The sequence below is a fragment of the Trichoplusia ni genome, chromosome 2 (assembly GCF_003590095.1).
Source record: "Trichoplusia ni isolate ovarian cell line Hi5 chromosome 2, tn1, whole genome shotgun sequence".
Taxonomy (NCBI): domain Eukaryota; kingdom Metazoa; phylum Arthropoda; class Insecta; order Lepidoptera; family Noctuidae; genus Trichoplusia; species Trichoplusia ni.
Genome location: NC_039479.1, coordinates 12,317,785 through 12,337,415, shown reverse-complemented (window position 1 = coordinate 12,337,415; position 19,631 = coordinate 12,317,785). Strand labels below are relative to the sequence as shown.

Genomic DNA, 19,631 nt, shown 5'->3' with positions numbered 1-19,631 from the left:
TTTTGGTAAGTATTCAGTAAATTCTTATGCCGTAAATTGACGGATTATTGCATTTCGATAGTTTTTTATATTTTATATTCAATTGATTTTTATTATCTCATTCTAAATGTTTAGTCGCGTGTGTTATTTAGAGTATTCTTATTAATTAATTCCTACATTTACCTTAATAATAATATAATTCGATTACATACGGTATAATAGCACGTTTTAATTACGAAGGCACGCGAATAATTTATATCCTGTAATTATTTTCGTTATTAACAAACATCGCTTAAAATACATACCTACACTGAAATTCAGTTTTTATCTACATAACATTACAAATAGAATCATATAAGTATAGGGAATATGTGAATCTTTAAAAAATAACCCTAAAATTCAGCTGCATAAAGATGCTTTTACATTGCAACAGAAAAACTTTTGATTTAAAACTTTTAACTTTCGAAAATTGCCAACCCTATTATGATCAAGTTAAGTAAGAGAAATGACGCACAGTCGGAAACCGGACCGGACGTCAGCTGACGGTTTTGGAATCAGGATATAAGTAGTACCAACCTTACTAATAATATATACTACCAATGAACAACAAACTTCAATGAAACAGGTAAATGTAATTTCTATTATCTAACTGTAAAATGCTTAATTAGAAATTGTATAACACACTGTTACATGAATATATTATGTTAACGGTAACTTGGTTATTTATTAAAAAATGTGGATGTTTTATTTTTAAACTTAAATTGTAAGAAATTTTAAGAGCAGCCATACTTATGAGTGGTTTTCTGAAGGCAGTAGTGGTAGGTAGGTGCTACTGCATTCATAAAACAATACGAGTCACAGATCACGAAAAACTCTGACAGAAATTTGGACAGTTTTTCAAAAGATTTCGAGAAGGAGGAGGATCTCAACTTTTCTCTATATTTCGTTTGTTATGTCAGTACTTTGGACTGGATGAACCGACTTTATAGCTTCTTTTTAAACTATTGTAAAGAGACTCATTTTTTTTTACTGCAGAATTGAGTACGTTTTTGTTCTTAAAAAAAAACTATGCCATTATACTACGGTACCTACCAAACATTTTTTACTTTTAAAAAGAGTGAATATTTTTAATTAAATTACGTTTTGTATTAATATTTAAATTAGTTGAAAACTTAGTGAGCTCAAGACAGATTCTAGAAAAAGGTCCCTGAAATAGGTTACGTAAGCAGAGAACTTGCTCAATTTGCATTCGATTAGAATTTTTCTTTAGATTATTTGCATATTTAGCGTGAATGGTTTTATAGTCAAATAATATTACTGAGATTTAAGTTTAACTACACCAAAGTTCTTTGAGTATAAGTGTCAAATAATGTGTAAGAACGTGAAAACTTTTTAATGGTCTTACAAGACATAAAACGTATCCGCCAATACTACTAACTAGCACTTGCTGTCCATCATAATGAACGAACAAGTTAATATTAATAAAAAAGCACCTGCGGCGCCGGGCCCCTTGGTTCAACGCACCAGGTCGTCGCACCATACTATACCGTACGCCGAGAGCCATAAGAAATACGCCCCGCCAACCTAACCGAATGAGGAAGCGGTCACGCACCCAACAAACGAACGCATGCAAATAATCTCCGCAACTCAGCCGGACTACCATTAACAGCCAAGCGTGACGTCACCGCATAGCACAAAACGGGTTACAGGTGATTCTAGTCTTAATGACCTTTCCCAAAAAATAACCCACGAATTTTGAGTCGGTGAAGAAACAAAACAAAATTGTTGGTTTACCAAGACTCGTCGTTACTGTTTGCTATGGCACGCTAATGGTCGGTATAGTACTTTTATGTTAAGCTTGTGTATTGAAATGAAGGTTTTATGCTTCTGTCATTTACCATTAAAGAACGTCTTAACATAAAAAAATAAACAGAGGCTACAGAAATAAATAATATTTAGACATGGTTACATCGTAAACCGAATACCATCTACTGAATATTAACATTAGTCATTAATTCAATGATTAATGGGTGCTTTATGCTACATAAATGTTTTTTGTTGTAGCTTTTTATGTGATGACAGGATAAGATTGAATTATTGTGCTTAATAACTAGATTTGCATTACATGAATTAGATTTAGTTTAGGAAACTAGAAATTGTTAATTATCATAAATGTTTCGTTGCGTGAAATAGTTTTTTTTTTACAATTATAAACATTTCCGAAATTAACTACGATCAAAGAAAATTTGCAAGTCTACTGTGTCATTTAGATTCGGAATCGACGATAAGTTGTATTACCCTCAACTCTTTAATAATTTAAATTTATTGATTCAGGTAAGATAAAAAGTAAGAAGTGTAAGTCCAGGGTTCGTCCATAAATCTTACGATACATTACCCATTAGGTACATTTTTTTTGTAAATACACGACATTTTTCCAACGACCACACATTTTTTACAAATGGATATGATAACATTTTTTCCCTTCAACACCTAGCATCATCAACGTGATTTGCACTTACAAACAAAACACTACGTTCCACGTGGTCGAAGCTATACCCATATATGGACAAAACTGAATAAAACCTATAAAGATCAATAGAGTAGAACAAGCAAAAAAACAAATGAAAACTTTTTTCTCGCGTTCTTTTTTTGTGCGCAGTACATACGTTTATGGCATATTGTATTAATAATGGCCGGTAAATGTCCCATTCTTCGGCGTAAACACGGTAATGATATAGTTAAACCTTCATGGCTTTACTATGGCAAGTGTCTTTCCATGTAGAGGTACATTTTCATATCACAATACAAGGATATATTTGATTACTTAAAGAATTATTGCTTCAAAAGTGCGCGAAAGAGCGTCAGTAAACTACGATAGGCCTAGACATATTACAAGTTGAGCCTTACTCTGATGAACCCTTTGATGATTACAGTCTAATATTAAAAATTCTCCATCCGTAAGAGACAGGACTTGAGGTACACGTTTAGCATATAAATAAGGCGTATGTAGATTGGGTAACAGTGGCAGTGCTATTGAACTGTTTCAACAATTTGGGCAGACTGGCAGACTGAAAATTGTACGACATTTGATAGTTTCTTCCTTATTTTTTATTCAGAAACGATTTAAAAAAGAAATTACAATCTTTTTCTGTCCAGCCAATCTTTTTCTTATTGGCAAGTCTGAAAACCTAGAGATAGAGCTATGATGTTCGACGGAAGCCAGTAAGAAATATGTTTTAAAATCAAAACTTTCTTTAACAATATTCCAATTCAAAAAAAAGCTATAAAAAAATGTGGAGTCCACCCGTAGCGCCGCGTGCCGTACCTGTTATCAGGCTCAGGTATTTTGTGTTCAGCCCAAGTTTTTATAAGCGACCCTTATCCATATAAATATGCCGTTGGAGTATTAAACTATGCGACTGACAAATAGCTTCATATCTACATGTGATGTGAATAGATTCATTCATTAAATAGTACCTAATTGACTGTTTCCGGTTTTTATCAGGAATTTAAACGCACGAGGTATTTTAATATTATTGAGGAGTCACTCTTAAGTTTCGCCTTTTTAAGTATCTTCACATAATTGGCCAAAAAAAAGCCAGAAATCATTAGTAAAAAATTAAGGTATTAAAAAATATGCTAATCTAATTTCGAAAATGTGTAAGATAGGACGCGATAAAATGATAAATAGTCCAAGTTAAAATAATAAACATGTTTAAAGATCAATACAAATTATAGTAACTGATAACAGTGTGATAACGATAAACAAGCAAACAATCTAACGTACGTTTAGCGTCAATTTAGTTCAGAATTATCCTTATGTACTCCAATACAAATAGACGAGCAAGTCTTGTCACTTAAAAAAAAATGTATTTGTATTTTGTCTAGGCACCGGGAAAATGCCCAAAACAAATGATCCAAGACTGCAGATTAATTTAAACAACGGTTGTACAATCAGCCAAGCGATGGTAGACAACTTAAAATATTTAACTACATGCACCGTTCATCCGGCCCTTCACGCATATAATAATGTTATGATAACAATGATAGCACCATCTGTATCATTAACAATGTGTGCACTCGTATCACCGATTAAAGTCCGAACGACGGACAATTAGCCGTAAATTCCTCATTATAACACGAAAAATGTTAATTATTCATCAAAACAGGTTTTACAGTTTGCAATCTGCACCTACAAAATACTAAAACTGGCTTCCCGCTTGCAGTAAGCATAAGCAGGTCTTAATTAAATCCTTATTAAGCATGACTGAACTGCCGATATAAATCTAATCGAAGCTTTCATGATGATTTTTACATAACGAAATTGGGGAACATTCTAGATTCAAGTATTGCTAACACCGATGTTTCGATTCAGAATAATTCAACATACATTTGTCTTGAGAATATTAACAGTTGCTTGCATGGTGCACCTACTGTTGATTTAATTACCATCGTACCACCGAACAGCGATTGAAATGTGATTCAGTCACAGTTTATCAACACTACAAACGAAAGTTTGCGCACATACTTAGGCATGACGCTCTATATACTCTCACAAATTTCTAGAATATCAGGGTTGTCGCTATTAGAAAGTTATAAGAACAAGATCACCTCTGTTCACAATTTATTTAAGGAAAATTGCGGTGGGAGGACTAATTAAAACTGCAGGAAACTCCGTGCGTTATTATAAACAAGGCTACATACCTACATGGAGAGCGTTATCAACGCTATCAATGCAAACTTTCATTCTAGTTTTATGATGGTACGTATAGGTATATTCGTGCAACCGAGGTATGCGAGTTGCAAACTTTTTCTTTACGCGCGTATTGTTCAGCGATTGTTTCGACATGAATGGAAGTTGGTTGGACTATAACATTCAAACTTGTGTTGCAATCACTTTAGGCGTTACTAATAACACCGCACTTTTTTTACGGTGTTAGCAGATTCCTAATTAGATCGAATTGTCGCAATAAAGCGATAACAGATATCAATGAAGGTCAACTCACCGGGTCAATGTCCGCCTCCCAGACGTCCTTCAGATCGTTAGAGATGTCGAAGTAACCCTCCATGTCGGGGCCGGTGTTCACGACGGCCTCCGACCAAAACACAGTGAACTTCCTCGAGAAAAACTCGCACAAAACACAGCAAACTGTCACTCTTTAACTGTCCTCTTCCGAGCGGGCGGAACTCGGCAAGAATGCAAACTGCACTATTACCAACTGTCAGACGACGCAATCCTCACAGAGCACTGTGCATCATCACAAGTTTACGTTTCACTATCGACGCCCATTTGTTATTGGAACGAAATATTTTTTTATAAAGTTTCACTTCACGCGAGGAATGTTATGAAAATGCTGAGCGCAGACAATACACACACTCGCGGCGAGGTACGGCCGGCGAATGCGAGAGCGGCGTCGCCGGCCCGCGCCCCTCCCCGCCCCTCCCCGGGCGGCGGCACGAACCTCTCATTCATAACATGATAGGGGGTAAAAACGTCACTCGCCGTTAGGGGGCTGCCCACACGACAATACGCCTGTAATTATGTGGGTACTTATCACTCAATCAAGTGCAAGCCAGTCGAGATATGAAGCCGTGGGAATTCACATCGCAGCACTGGACCAATAACAAACAATAAACGTTCATAATGTTTATTAAATAAATTCGTAGCAGTACCGTACATGTGTAATGTGTATAAATAGCTTATTCCGTTAAAATATTTAGTGAGACAAAAATCTGTCTTCTATTAGTTTTATGATCAGATTTGTTATTAATTGTATAAATGTAAAATAAGAAGTACGTATAAAATGTTAGATGTGGCCGAATTAAATCTTATATGTGGTAATAATCCAAGATACTTTACGTAGACACATTATATACAGTATGTGATTGAAAACCACACTTACTAATGGAATGCACATAAAATAAAAATACATACTTAACTTTGTTTCCTACTTCAACATTAATGACTTCAAATCTACACATTAAATAATATAAAACTATAAAAATAAGTCTACTTAAATCTACCTTCAGATCATAACATAAATTAAATAAACATTCTCTAATATGCTACATTTTCGATCAATCAGACTCATTGAACTCTTTTGTTTTTCTTACCACACTAGCGATTTCAGATGTTTTTATTCATTTAATAAGGAGCCAAAAATCGTAGGTACAGCTTATAGCGACAGTTACACAAAACGCATACCATACTTTCATCCTATGAAAAACACTGAAGTTTAATTAAAAGAAAATCAATGTAAAAGAAGTATACTGAAACCGTTAGTGTGATTAGAATCACAATATTGCTTAATAAACATTTTTATTTATTTATGGTGTATAAAAAGTCTGCCACAGTACGCCAAATACTCTCATTTCGTGATCAAAAAAAGTGGAAATAACAAAAATACGCAAAACGACATTCAATCACAATGTTCAAATAAACCGCTACGGTTTTGGCTACGCTATATTTTTTATAAAGTTTACAAAATCGTAGAAAATTGACAAAAACTTTTTTGGGTTTTCCTGCTCTGGTTAAGCCATGGTAGCTGCTTGTCGGTCACGTAAAGAAGTGACGAGGTCCACCTTCATGTAGTGGACGTAAATTAATATTAGGCCAAATGCTAACTCTCTTTGTAATCCGAACTTTTACGCAACCGGCAATTGTCTGGTTTAAACATTTTTTTTCGTATTTCAGCAGTTTATAATTAGGTTTTTATGAACACGTAATTTAAATCCAGAGCATGTAGTAGACTTACTCCCGACAGAATCGAGTTGGAATTCTGTACCCCGGACACAAGCGCCATTTGTTGCAGTGGCAAGAGTTGCAACTACGCTTGAATGACAGCTGACGACACTGATAATACTGCTTCGCCACTCGATCTTGGTTTGGTCCGATAGGAACCCGAACCCGAATCAAAATCATAAATAGAATCACACCAGTTACGGGAGTAAGCCTTCAGAACATACTGTTGTGTAAGCGAAACGCACTAGACTTCACATAGCAGTGTCTCGCTCGCACTACAGAAAAAATCCAGGTCGACGATTCTGTTATTTACAATGGCCGATGAATGACTGGCAAATGGATGGACTGTTCCTATTCTCTTAAGAATTTTTCCAATTCTGTATTGATCGTGAGCGTTTCGCCCCGTACTGAATTTCCAATCATTGTGTTGGAATGATTAGAACAATACGAATAGTGCCAATTTAATCCAATTTCCATTCATTCATCTGCCATTGTAAATACTAGAATTGGGGCCCAGCTGTAAGAAGTTTGGAGTACACTGATAACTGATAGCTACAATATAAAATCTACTTATGACCATTCCTCTTGGGTGGAACAGTGAAGAGTGAAGGCACGTGTGTCAGTAACGCTGATATTCCTCCGTGGAGAATACACACCTTTGGCACGTTGCACTTTACCAGGTAATCGCTGAACTGCAACAAAAATATGAATGTGATATCTAGTATTTTGTTGTTAAAACAATCCTATATACATCGAGTTTAAATTAAACCCTAACTGCAAGGATAGTTGAGTGGAATAGATCAAGAATCCCGAGTGGAACAAGGGTAGGAAAAGCATTTGTGTGACTCACAAATGCTAGTTCTGCGTCCTAATTCCTTAGAAAAAAAAACCAAGATGATTGTTAAACAAGAAATTGTGTTTCCACACAAAATTGTAATCAGCAGTCTGTTTCATGGATACTATTGTTTTCTTGAAGAAATTTGGTTAGTTCTAAGCACAAAAGCGATATTTGACAAATTGAATACATATTAAAATTGCTACAACATGTTATCACTTTGAAAGCCAAAGCTATAGCTTCAATGAATATGTCATTTGAAGTTTGTTCATATTTTCCTTGGCAAACCAGTTTTTAATTGCTTTTCATTCGTCCAAACCACAATAATTAGATAAATCAATTGCACAACATCATAATTGTTAGTGTTAGTTAATTACATTTCTCCTTTCTTTAATTAGTTTTAAAAATTTCTGTGTCAGTCGTTAGTTATTAATTAATTTAAGGCAGAACAGAAAAAGATGCACTATCATTTTTACTAAGGTTATTTAAGATATACATAGAGCGCCGATCCAATCGGGTGTTTGACTAAAAACCTTATTAGTCCAAAAAAAATCGGAAGCGTATGTTTGGCCGCGCAAACAAAAAAAAAAATCTCGTTTGACGTACTCAATATCCTTTTACCGACAAATGACGTAATGAGCCTCCACTTCCATGTTTTACCATACTTTTTATCTTGTATTATATTTTATAAAACAAAAATACTCATCCAATTAGATATCTAACTGACGGAATGATTCCCTATTGCTAAAATGTATGGAAATTTCTGGAAAATCTTTTTCAACGAGTGACATCACTTTTACTATAATTGCTTATTAGAATTAGCGCTCGGAGGAATATATACTATTTACAGCCCAATGATTCTACGCGATTGAGTTACATTCTAAAGCCATAAAATTATATTTTCATTTAAAACCAGTAGAATTTTACAAAGTGGGTAATATTTAATACTTACGCTTAACATTTACTTAACGAAATAGGTTAACGTAATGATTACACAGCCTGGCCAGTTATAGTCGATTTAAATGTACAAGCATCCATATTTTATTTTTATATATTCGTGTTGCCAAGACCTGTTCTGCAGATCTTGTTTTAATTTATGAAATACTTTATGATAAGGTTGTATCAAAACAATATTAATACTGTTGTAAGGTAAGTAATTTAAAATGAGTGGTTTACTTCAAAATGAACTTAACTTATAATTATAACTTAAGTGCAAGTTTTATATGTGTTTACTAGCTGATGACCGCGGGCCCGCCTGCTACAAATATTAAATATTCAACGGGAACATAAAACTATCCCGTTTGTAAACTATCTGTGTACCCAATATTTCGGTGTATGTATTTTAAGCGATGTTAATTAATTACGAAAATAATTACAGGATATAAATTATTCGCGTGCCTTCGTTATTTTAAACATGCATTATACCGTATGTAAACGAATTATATTATTATTAAGGTAAATGTAGGAATTAATTAATTATAATACTCTAAATAATACACGCGACTACACAGTTAGAGATATTGATTATGAGATAATAAAAAATAATTGAATATAAATTACAACTATTCTGCAGTGCCTACAGTGTTTTTTTGCGTGAAAGAGTAAAATATACTAGTAAATACTAGTAACATACATACTAGAAGGATATGATCTAGGACAAAACACTAGTCGGTTTGTTATTTATCGGTTTAGTAGGTCTCTAAAGTTTGCCACTTTGATTGCCGAGTTCCTGTGATCTTCCCATTTCATACTAGTGCATGGTCGCGCATTAGTAATGCGTGCAAAATTTCATCTCAATAGGAAAAGGGAAGTCGGACTAAGTTGACTTGTTCTAATATAGACAGAAGGGTCAGGTTTAGGTCAATAAAAAACGAAAGAACGAAAAGGTTTGTAAAAGGAAGCATGTGAAACCACCGCATAGCAGTAAGTTACAGATCAATAGCACACAAAGAAAACAAAGATAAAAAACCTAAACTTAAAATTTCTTCTCGTTGACGAGGAAAGCCGTCTCTTAAGTTAACGAAAACAAATTAACCAGTTTAGCCTTCAAAACAACCGATCAATTAACGATCGTAAAAAAAATACAGAAATTAACAGAATAATCACAACATCTGGCAAACGAACTGGTGATTTGCAAAATTTAATAAATTGAAAACTGATGAAAACTATTACAAGCCAATTACATTGATCAAAGGTCTAAACGGACTTATATGTTGACGTTTAGAGTTAATCACAATCGTTAGCTGCAAACTTTGTAAGCCGAATCATTACAGGTCATCCTACCAAACCTACTGAGCGCGATACGAGAGTTAAACAAGCGGTGTGTTGGGTCTGGGTGTCTCACGCATGTGAAACCCAAGCGACACAAAGATTGGGTTCCCTACTACAAAGGTATTTTTAATTTTAGGTAAATAGGTCGAAACAAAATGTTATTGTTTCATCAACGCCATCTATGGACAAATCAAGGAACTAAGGATTCAAAACACTTACTAATTGCGCGGTCTCTTCCTGGGCTGAGGCAACGACTACAACCTTCTTCAGTTTGATGGCTTCTTGTAGCACCCGCTGTGGGTGGAGGCCGAGCGCCCTGAGCTCGTGTTGTCCGAGGTGGACGCCGCTGTATGGTACGTTTATACTGCCGTCTATACAGCTCTTCTCGTAACTATGAAAGGAAAATAATGGGAATTTAGTAACTGTTGTCGTTTTTCTGTTGGTCTGCAATAACTACTTAAACGACAAATTTTGGCCCTTTCGACTTATGCATGTGATTCAGACTGGACATGCATACAGCTTTTTTTATAGCCATTTAAATATTGTTCGCATTGTAATATTGTTTCTTTTCTTTTTACTGCGTTCTAAGATATAAAATATTGTACGCTGGAAACAGCAGAAAATTCTGGCTCCTATTTTATTTTATCTGCACCGTGCCAAATAAAAAAATATTCTAGTCTAAGGTTCTTTAACTGGTATCTGAATACTTATTCTTGAAACGATCGTTACATTGAGCCCCCGTGTCAATTATTAATATAAATTTAATATATCAGATTACACTTCACACTATTTCTGATTTGGTCTAAGCAAAGGATCGGTAATTATCAAGTCAACTAATAATATAGGTTATAAATTACTGAAGGACTACATTACCGTCTACGCCGTTGAGATAAATAGTTAAAGAAACCAATTCAGTTTCATTTTTTCCAACAAGGTCAATGAAGAAATATCTAGATAGGACAGGCAAAGGGCATCAGTACGAAGCAGTTTTTATGAAAAAAAATATAGAAAAAAAGGTGAAGGGAAAATGATTACAAACAACAATACAATAAAAATTATACTCACAGCAAATTAGATCTTATGTCAATGACACAGCATTTATCTTGGCATATCAGCGAGAAGAAATCAGATAAATTGATTCTAGGACTTATTTCCGTGAATAATACTTCCATTGGTATTTCAACTATATCCTGAAAACAACACTGAAATTTTATTTACGTTCAGAATAAGGTACATAGCTACAGTACAACGCAAAACATAGGCAATCCGTTTTTAGAGAGTTAATGTCATGTTTTTACGAACGAATTTGATCTGTTAAGAGTTCCAAAAAATCGAACGTTTGAGTTCGATTTAGTTTGCAATGTGTATTTGTTTTGGCTAATTATCTATTACAGAAATAGATCCACGGAGGCGTGTTCCTAATCTACATGCCTGTTAAATACATGTGAGAAGTGGTGTAAGGATTAAATCCCGTAGACTCGCCCTACGGAAGGACTCGAATCGTTGTTGCGCTAGTAAAAGAGAGTCGTTTATAAAAATGACAAGCTCAAATTATTTTGTAAGAGTCAAACGGGTTGATTGTCTCGGGGATGTCTGCATTTCCTCTTACATATAATCTTTACTTACCATGGGGTCTTTTACTTCAGCCTCATTTGTAAACCTTCTATAACTTATACTTCGCGGTGAACTGCGACACATTTCTATTGATTCCTGTTGAAAAAATTGTGTTTTAAACATAAGAAAAAGGATCATAATTATTCCTAATTTAAATTACATATCTAGCGCCGTGCAGAGCAGCATTGCTGTTTGCTGTAAGTTATATATTTTTTAATGTTTATTCGCTTGTTTGTGAATTAAATGAATAAGAATTATTCGAAAATACAAAACCATTTTTTTTATTTGATTCGTAATAATTCGTATTTTAATTTTTAAATTTGAAAATACAAAAAAATATTAGCATCGAAGATGAGGATACGTATGAAAGTGGGGGCTAATAAATTTGTCAGTAGTGCACTGATAAGTGTCGTCACAGGAGATTTAAACTAACAGTATCATCTGAATTACTTGATTACAAGGTAAAAGAAACTACGTTTCCGATTTTTTTATACTCAATTATAACGTGTAGACCCGACCACTATAAGTTATTTTCACGCCAATAAATATAAATAAAACTATGGCCATTGACCTCAAATTCATGCTAAAAATTAACACGATATACAATGATTTTCCATGAAGTTCTATTTCAGTAACCGCGAAGTCATCAATTCTAATGATTTGATAACAACCGCTAAAAGGTTGTATTCTAAAATGATCCGGATCCGATATTGAGAGTACATTCTTCACACTTAAATGTGAAAAACAAAGCAGAGAACATCTGTTGCTTTTTTATGGAGAAGTGATAATTAGTGTCCTACATTTACATGGTTATTTAACTCAATGGGCACTAACTGTGCAGTGAACAGACTTGTTAACTACACAATGATCAGAAAAAGGATGAAACTTCTTTTAGACCAACCGTCGACTGAGTACTAAAGTATCAATAATTATTTATTAATTATATGCTACAGCTTTTACAGGGCGCTATCTATTCTACAACTAAGCAAAGACTGTATTATGATAAGACAAAAAGGTAAAACTTACTGCAGATATTTTTTTAAATACATAAATAATATAGATAAATAACACCCAGACAGAACAAATGATCTTATTCATCACACACTTTTCGGATTGAGAATAGAACCCATTAACTCCGGCATGGTATGGTCTAGGACAACCACTAGACTTGACTAGAACAAAAGGCCTTAAAAGGAAATTAAAAGTAAAATAAATCTGGATTCTCTTTCATGCTCATATCAAACACAGGTTTACAACCCCCCCCCCCTCCTTATACCAAAATAAACCTTCGATCATTTCCGTTGTAATAACTCAAACAGTACAAAAACGACAGTACAGATGTAACTACCAAGTACCAAGAAAATCATGTCAAGGCAAAACAGTCTTTCAGTACCTAATATCAGTGAAATTACGTTAAGGATTGGCCATTGTTAAGCGCCCTTGACACACTCAACAATGTCAATGTCACGAAGGTCAATGCAGTTGTGATCGTTACTGTATGGAAGACGTGTATTTGTGGTCTTTTGTGCGTCAATAAAAAGTGATTGATGAATTTTGAAGATGGAGTTTTTCATTTATGTTGAAATATTTTTTTAAAGCGAGAATTGAAGCTTCGTATGTTCTTTTTAGTGTAAATGTTACATGTATGGGAAGTGAGGAGTGTCGTTTTTTTTTATTACATTTGTTTGTATATTCTGCTATCTACAATGACAAAAATAGGCAAGATATACTATATAATACAATTTATGAGGGCGACTTTTGGGCTAAGCATCGTTTTATGAAAACCTCTTCACTCATAAAGTGAACATTTTATAATTAGGCGTTTTTTTAGGATGAGATGAGGATCTGCTGCGTCACCTTCGCTACTAATGTATCGCATGAAAAGGCTGCTTAGGTACCATAACTAGTAAGGCCACTCAGGAAAATGGACAATAGTATATCGTAATGGTACATAATCATTTTAACGACAGAATATACTTGATATTTATTTACATATTCAAAAGAAACGTACTTATTTCACTTCTTTCGAGATATTAAAGTGTACAAACCTTAACACACTCCCCAATATCAATTTCTGGTAGATCAGAGAACAGTAGAATACATTCGTTGAATCCGGACGCTAGTAACGTGTCTCTCAGCTGTCTGAGTATACCGACACCCATGAACAGAGGCAACGCCGGCCCCTCCACCAGCAGCGCGTCCCATAGGTGCACTATCTTGTGTAAGGGGAATACGTCTGTAAAATAAAAGTTAGATAAAATAAGGTTAAGCTAATAGGATTATAGAAAATCAGTTGTTCTATTAAATTGGCGTAATGTGGTCACTGTTATACGCAGTATAAAAAAACTAACGACACTGGAACCAGAATAATCTAGGGCAGGGCAAATACAGCGAAGCACTTAAATAAGAATGAAATAATTATGAAATTTCATTACATATTGTAAAGAAAACCAACTTTGCCAAAAACTACATTCTGGACGATGACTTTTGTTCTAATTCACTCAATAAGTCCAACTCACAACTCAATGTTTAAATTGGTTTCCAATAGGCCAAGAGTCAACAGTTTTCCGGCCAGACCTGTGTCGGTTTTATACTAGACTAATGGTTTATTATGACCATTATTTATCATATAAATTTGCGAAAGCGTCGTTACAAGCACCAATGGTTTAGCAGTGACATCTACAATAAAACAATTTATTTTATTACTTACGTGAAAACATAGTAAGGAACCAGGGTATCGCAAACAGCTCTGGAACAAAGTTGATCTCGTGTAAATGAGTTGCTAGCTCCGGCTCATGGAAGGCTGTCATCTGCCAGAACTTCGCCAAGTACTCCTTTATCACAGCGCTGTTGTCTTTTAGGAAGAACTTGTGAAGGAACTTTGGTACGAAGGCTGAGAGGCAGGCGAAGGCGCGCGCTGTGGGATAATTAAACTGGAAGTTAGTATTAAGGTTATTTTGAGCCATTTAGTTAATTTTAACCTTTTCGAATAAAAACGAATAGAATTTTGCTTGTTTTCACAAGTTCTTTGATATGAAGGTACGTGAGAAAATCTGCATTCTACGTATTGAAATCTGGTATCACAAAGCGGATGATTTTTCTGTGGATGTTAGATAGACACTTAACGCTAAAAATGATAACTAGCCGACTCGGTAAGAGTCTGGTATTGGTTACGGACGCCAACCAAAACTTAGCTTAGAGAAAGACTCTGGTAGAAATCTGTTCCAAATTCATAAACGATTTTGCTATTACCGCAGAAATTAAAGTAAATGAAAATCAACAAACCTTCATTACAGAAGTTCAAATATAGGAATGGTGCAGTCAACGAGTCTAACCCTTGCCAGTAAACGTACTGAGGGTTGGTTAACAACCAAGCTTTGAGCAACCGCTTTAATGTCCGATGTCCCGCCGACCCGCAGAGCAACCAGCAGTATTGGTGACAACGGGGTATATCCACGTCTATCTGTTAAAGGAAATTCAACTTTAAGAGTGAGCAGGTTAGGTTCAGAATTGTGAATCACCTAAAGTCTCAAATCAAAATTTCCTTCTTATAAATAAGTTAATATTGATTGTGAACTATTTAATATTATTCATTCAATTTAATAAGATAATTAGAAATTTCATAACATTTTTCCTGATAACGTCATCAGCAAAACACTTGTTATCAGCTTAAAAATATTTATCATTGTAAACCGATAAAATATAAACATTAGGTAATTCCCAAACTACAGGAAACAGTAGTAGTAGGTACTTAGTTAAATAAACATGTATGAGTAACCTGATAGTTAATAGAATTGCATCTTTGTGCATGTATCTTGAACGTTTCCCGCGCGACACAAGGTTCAAAATCCAATGCCAGGAGTCGTTTAAGAAAAAATAGAAGAAAAAAGTTTAGAGTCTCACCTGTCTGTCAGTAGGAGTGGGGGTTTCCTTATCAATCCTTTCGTATTGCTCCTCTATATCCCCGACGACACCTAATAGGGCTGCCCATACGTCGCCGCGGACAAGAGGGGGGATGTCGATCTCAGCTTCCGCCCTTATGTACGGCGCTGTGTAGGGATAGCCCTGGGGAAATATTGGGTAATTGATTAATGACCAAAGGAACGATGGATAGATTGTGTAAAAGACGATATGGCTGCAAAGAGTGTTTCTTGTTGGATGACGTCCGATAGAAAGGTATGCGCCGAACCCAAATAAAATAATTAGGATAAGAGCAGGGGAATGATGATGATGGATTAATGAATGAATGTTAATTGTAAGAATGTTGGAGAATGAAAAGAGTACCTTACCTACAGTCTCGCAAATTAAATTACCAAAAAAAGTAACATAAAAACAAACTAAAAGAGTAATCCGGCTATCAGTTATTAGAATAAGAAACTAACAAAAAGTACTCCGATATAAGATACGTATAATTTACAATACAAAAGAATGAATTAAAGTGAATTACGTTTAGCACATCTGTAAATTGGAAACCGACAATTACGATCCAATATAAGTTAAGATGTTATGAATATGACTCTTATTGCAATACATTAAGGTTTATTTTCGCAGAACTTTAATCCTTATACTTACATGCAAGAGTCTCTGAAACCACAGCAATCTATAAAACTGATATTCAGTGTCTCTTTCCCGAATTATCTTTGGTAAGGCCACAGCATCGTATTCTTTTTTCCTTTCGTGCATGAGAGGGTAATAATCTTGAGGCGGTACGTGACTTAGGCGAGACTTTAGCAAGTCTAAGCTATATTTAGCTATCCGTCTGTCGAATAAGGCGCCATCTTTACCGCCTATGGTGCATCCATCTAAGAGAATCGCTCTGTAAAAAGTAAACTATATATTTTTATGCCGCCGCAAATACAACACGCAAATAAAGTTATATGGAGAACTAGACAATATTTGGGAGTTCCCTTTGGCTTTTCGAAACCTATGTTGCACTAGCCGTTTTTTTCTGCAAGTGTCAATAATTATGCCCATTCTTCTTTTTTTTGCTTCGAGTGTCAAGATTTTAGCCGATGTTCCATGGACCCATGTATCAAATATTTAATCATCACGATAGTTGAGTATTTTTAAAAAATATTTAACAGCAAAAGTTCGCAGTAGAAATGCTTTTAGTCTGTAGGTATGGTGATGAAGCAGAACAACTTTTTGCCCATTAACAAAAAGAGCAGCAAATAGTATCTATTGTAGAAATGAGACTTAACTCTATATTCTATTGTATTAATTTAAGTTTTTGTCACACAGAAGAAAGTTAACTGACAAGAAATTTTGGAATTAGAAATGAATTTCTGAGAATTTTACTATGTAACAAGTTTTTCAACTTCATTGAACTAAGCTAAAATCGTGCTACACAAGCAACTAAAACTTTTCACTTACATAGGCATGGATAATATGGGCGGACTGTTTTTTATAAGGCAATTTCTTTTTAATTCTGCTTGTATATCGCCTCCAGCCAGTTGCCACCAGTGGTAAAGGTGTTGCAGCTTACAACCCATCAGACCTCGAGCTGGTTTTACTTCAACAAGCTGTTTTAAGTCCATTTGAGATAGTTCCTCAACTAATTCATTAAATGTTGCTCTCTCACTGGGATAGATTTTAAGACATTTTTCTATTACCTTCCTTAGATTTTCTGGTACTTGCTGAAACAAAAAGATCAACATGTACATAGGAGACTACTTTATATGTCATGCACTTTTTTAACTTTTCTAATTGTCTACATAAAGTCAAAGTAAGCGATAAAATATTTGCTAACATCATTTTTTTTTGGTATTATTATTACTTTTTATTTTTATTTGCAAGTTATACCTAATACCATTACAGACAACCCAAAGCAATTGTTAATACACACTACATGTTGGTGACATGTATTGATATAATCATGCTGTTTGAAGATAAATAAATAAATAAATGCGGACAACATCACATACATTGTTCTGAACCCAAAGTAAGTTGCTAAAGCACTTGTGTTATGGAATTCAGATACAACGAAGGTACCACAAACACCCAGACCCGAGACAATGTAGAAATGACAATTTTTACATTTTCATATTGAGATACAACACAAATGAGTGCACAGTTTCATTAAAATAGCATCTCCATAGTATTAGCTCTAAAGTATAAAAAAAAATACCCACTTTATACTGTTCAAAGCAATCATGTTCTCTAGCTATCCTCTCCGCAGGGTTGTTGGCATGTACTAGTGTCAGTATCCTTCTCAGTATAGGGCCAGGTTTTAGATTGCTCCAGAGTTTTCCAATGCACATTTGAAGTAGGATGATACCATAACTCCATACATCAGCTGCTGGACCACCACCATTAAGTATTGTTTCTGGACTTAAGTATCTTGGTAAGCTGAAATTCATGTTTTAGTTTTAACAGTAGAATATTGTGGTAGCAATTCTTTAATGAAACATGTGTAAAATATAATTGAAATACCACAACTCATTTCATACAAAATCTTGAGATTAAATTGAAAATCTGTCTCATTTTTGTAGGAATAAAAAGTTTCTCTGGATTTGAATTTAGACTAAATACAATAAGAGCTGTTTATTCAAATATTGTGATATTATCTTTTGGAATTCAACGAAATTCAGTGAGTCTTAAAATTTTTGCAAAACAGTTTGAAAATTCAATCATAAACTCTCTCAGTTTTATATTCATGTTAAAGTAATAATGTATGTATTAATAACTTACCCCAAAGGAAAGGAAACTTCACTACCAGCATCAGTCATGTAATACAAGCCATAATTGAAAAGCTTAACTCTTCCATTGTTATCTACTAATATATTATCATCAGACAATGTGCGATGTATTATGTCCTGATTGTGCAAGTACTTGAGGGCAATAGCTACTTGTTTCCCTATATTACTTATCTCCTCATACGAAAATTTACTTTTACATTCTTTTAATGATTTGCCTATTACCTCTGCTACCACTATTATTCTTTCTGTAAATAAGAGTTCATTATTTATTTATAAAATTTAAGATGAAAAACAGACAGCAAGCTTTTGTAACATACAAGTAGAATGATTGCATACTGTGAAAGGTTTGTTTAGTTATAATTATATAGGAGTAACGAAATATTATCTATGCTACATACATAAATAATCATCTTAAATGAGCAATTTATTTCGATATCTGATGTCCACACATTAAACAAACAGTTTTTCCACAGATAGTACTGACTTAAATGGATGTACATTATTTGATTTGAAATCATGAGAATATGGATGTGTTTAAGTAAAAAAAACAATTGAAAACTGAAATACAGCATAAATGATCAAATTAACGTACCGTGTTTGCCTCTGATTACATCGAGATAGGTGCATAAGTTAGGGTGTTCTATGGTCAGTAGGCGCTGAGCTCGCCCCAATATAGTTATAGAACTTGGCGTAAGGGGTAAACCGTTACTACCACACATTTCCCCAGGGTGATTCCTCGCAAAATACGTACAAGACGCAAATTTGTAATCATCTTCGTTTTCTTGAAACATTTTCAAGTAATGACTTTACAAACAGTAGGCTGTTTATTATTACACTATTAACTTACTATACGAAGCACTGCTATTATTTTATTTCCACAAAATTTTAGAAAATTTTAATGATTATAACTTTGTTTTGAAAATATTTGTCAAAATTTAGGGGCGGAGTCAAATACAATGAAATATTATTTCCCGGTTTCTGACACTGACACTTTTCCTGACGGCTGATATTGACGTTTTGCTATTTTTAATTTACTTGATTTGTAAATAAAGACTTATTTTACTTCATTTACTATTTTTAGACTGTAAACGTAAGCAAACTTAGTAGTAACGTTAGTAACATTCTGGTTTTTCCTCTTAAAATTACAAATAAACCATTTTCTTTCCTATTTATTACCTCGCATTGATAACACATGTTATAAATGCGATCAATATTTCTTAAAATACCATGTTTCAAGTTTTTAGTAGAGTTGGTAGACAACCGCCATAGACGACATAGACATTTCAAAGGGATGGCGGCGTCACACGAAACTATCGATAGTATTTTATTACTTCGAAATCAATAATTTAGTTGGTCAACTTTTTTATTTTACATTTATGTTTTATAATTATATTAATAACAGTCCTCTTTAAATTTGATCTTCCAAAAGCCAAAGGTGTAATTTTAAACAATATTATCCAACCCCGATTTATTGAAACTGTTTTTTACCTAG

At 34.3% G+C, this 19,631-nt stretch overlaps 1 protein-coding gene across 1 annotated transcript; it reads right to left on the bottom strand.

Annotated features, from left to right (window-relative positions):
* Nucleotides 1–5,577: 5,577 nt before the first annotated feature.
* LOC113507454 (TBC domain-containing protein kinase-like protein) lies at nucleotides 5,578–19,151 on the bottom strand. Its single transcript, XM_026890310.1, has 13 exons — nucleotides 18,732–19,151; nucleotides 18,132–18,384; nucleotides 17,573–17,789; nucleotides 16,815–17,077; nucleotides 16,014–16,257; nucleotides 15,345–15,506; nucleotides 14,727–14,904; nucleotides 14,152–14,358; nucleotides 13,490–13,677; nucleotides 11,454–11,537; nucleotides 10,893–11,017; nucleotides 10,047–10,218; nucleotides 5,578–7,413 (listed from the first exon to the last, which is right to left on the bottom strand). The coding sequence occupies exons 1-13, from the start codon at nucleotides 18,928–18,930 to the stop codon at nucleotides 7,288–7,290; spliced, it is 2,418 nt and encodes an 805-aa protein (XP_026746111.1). The 5' UTR covers nucleotides 18,931–19,151; the 3' UTR covers nucleotides 5,578–7,287.
* Nucleotides 19,152–19,631: the final 480 nt, after the last annotated feature.

Bases quoted from the DNA above. Each gene is read 5' to 3' on its own strand.
- LOC113507454 (XM_026890310.1), bottom strand. From the start codon at position 18,930: ATGTTTCAAGAAAACGAAGATGATTACAAATTTGCGTCTTGTACGTAT. The intron at 16,258-16,814 runs GTAAGTGAAAAG...TACTTTTTACAG, and splicing joins CCCATATTATCCATGCCTAT to AGCGATTCTCTTAGATGGAT. The intron at 15,507-16,013 runs GTAAGTATAAGG...ATATTTCCCCAG, and splicing joins GGTTTCAGAGACTCTTGCAT to GGCTATCCCTACACAGCGCC.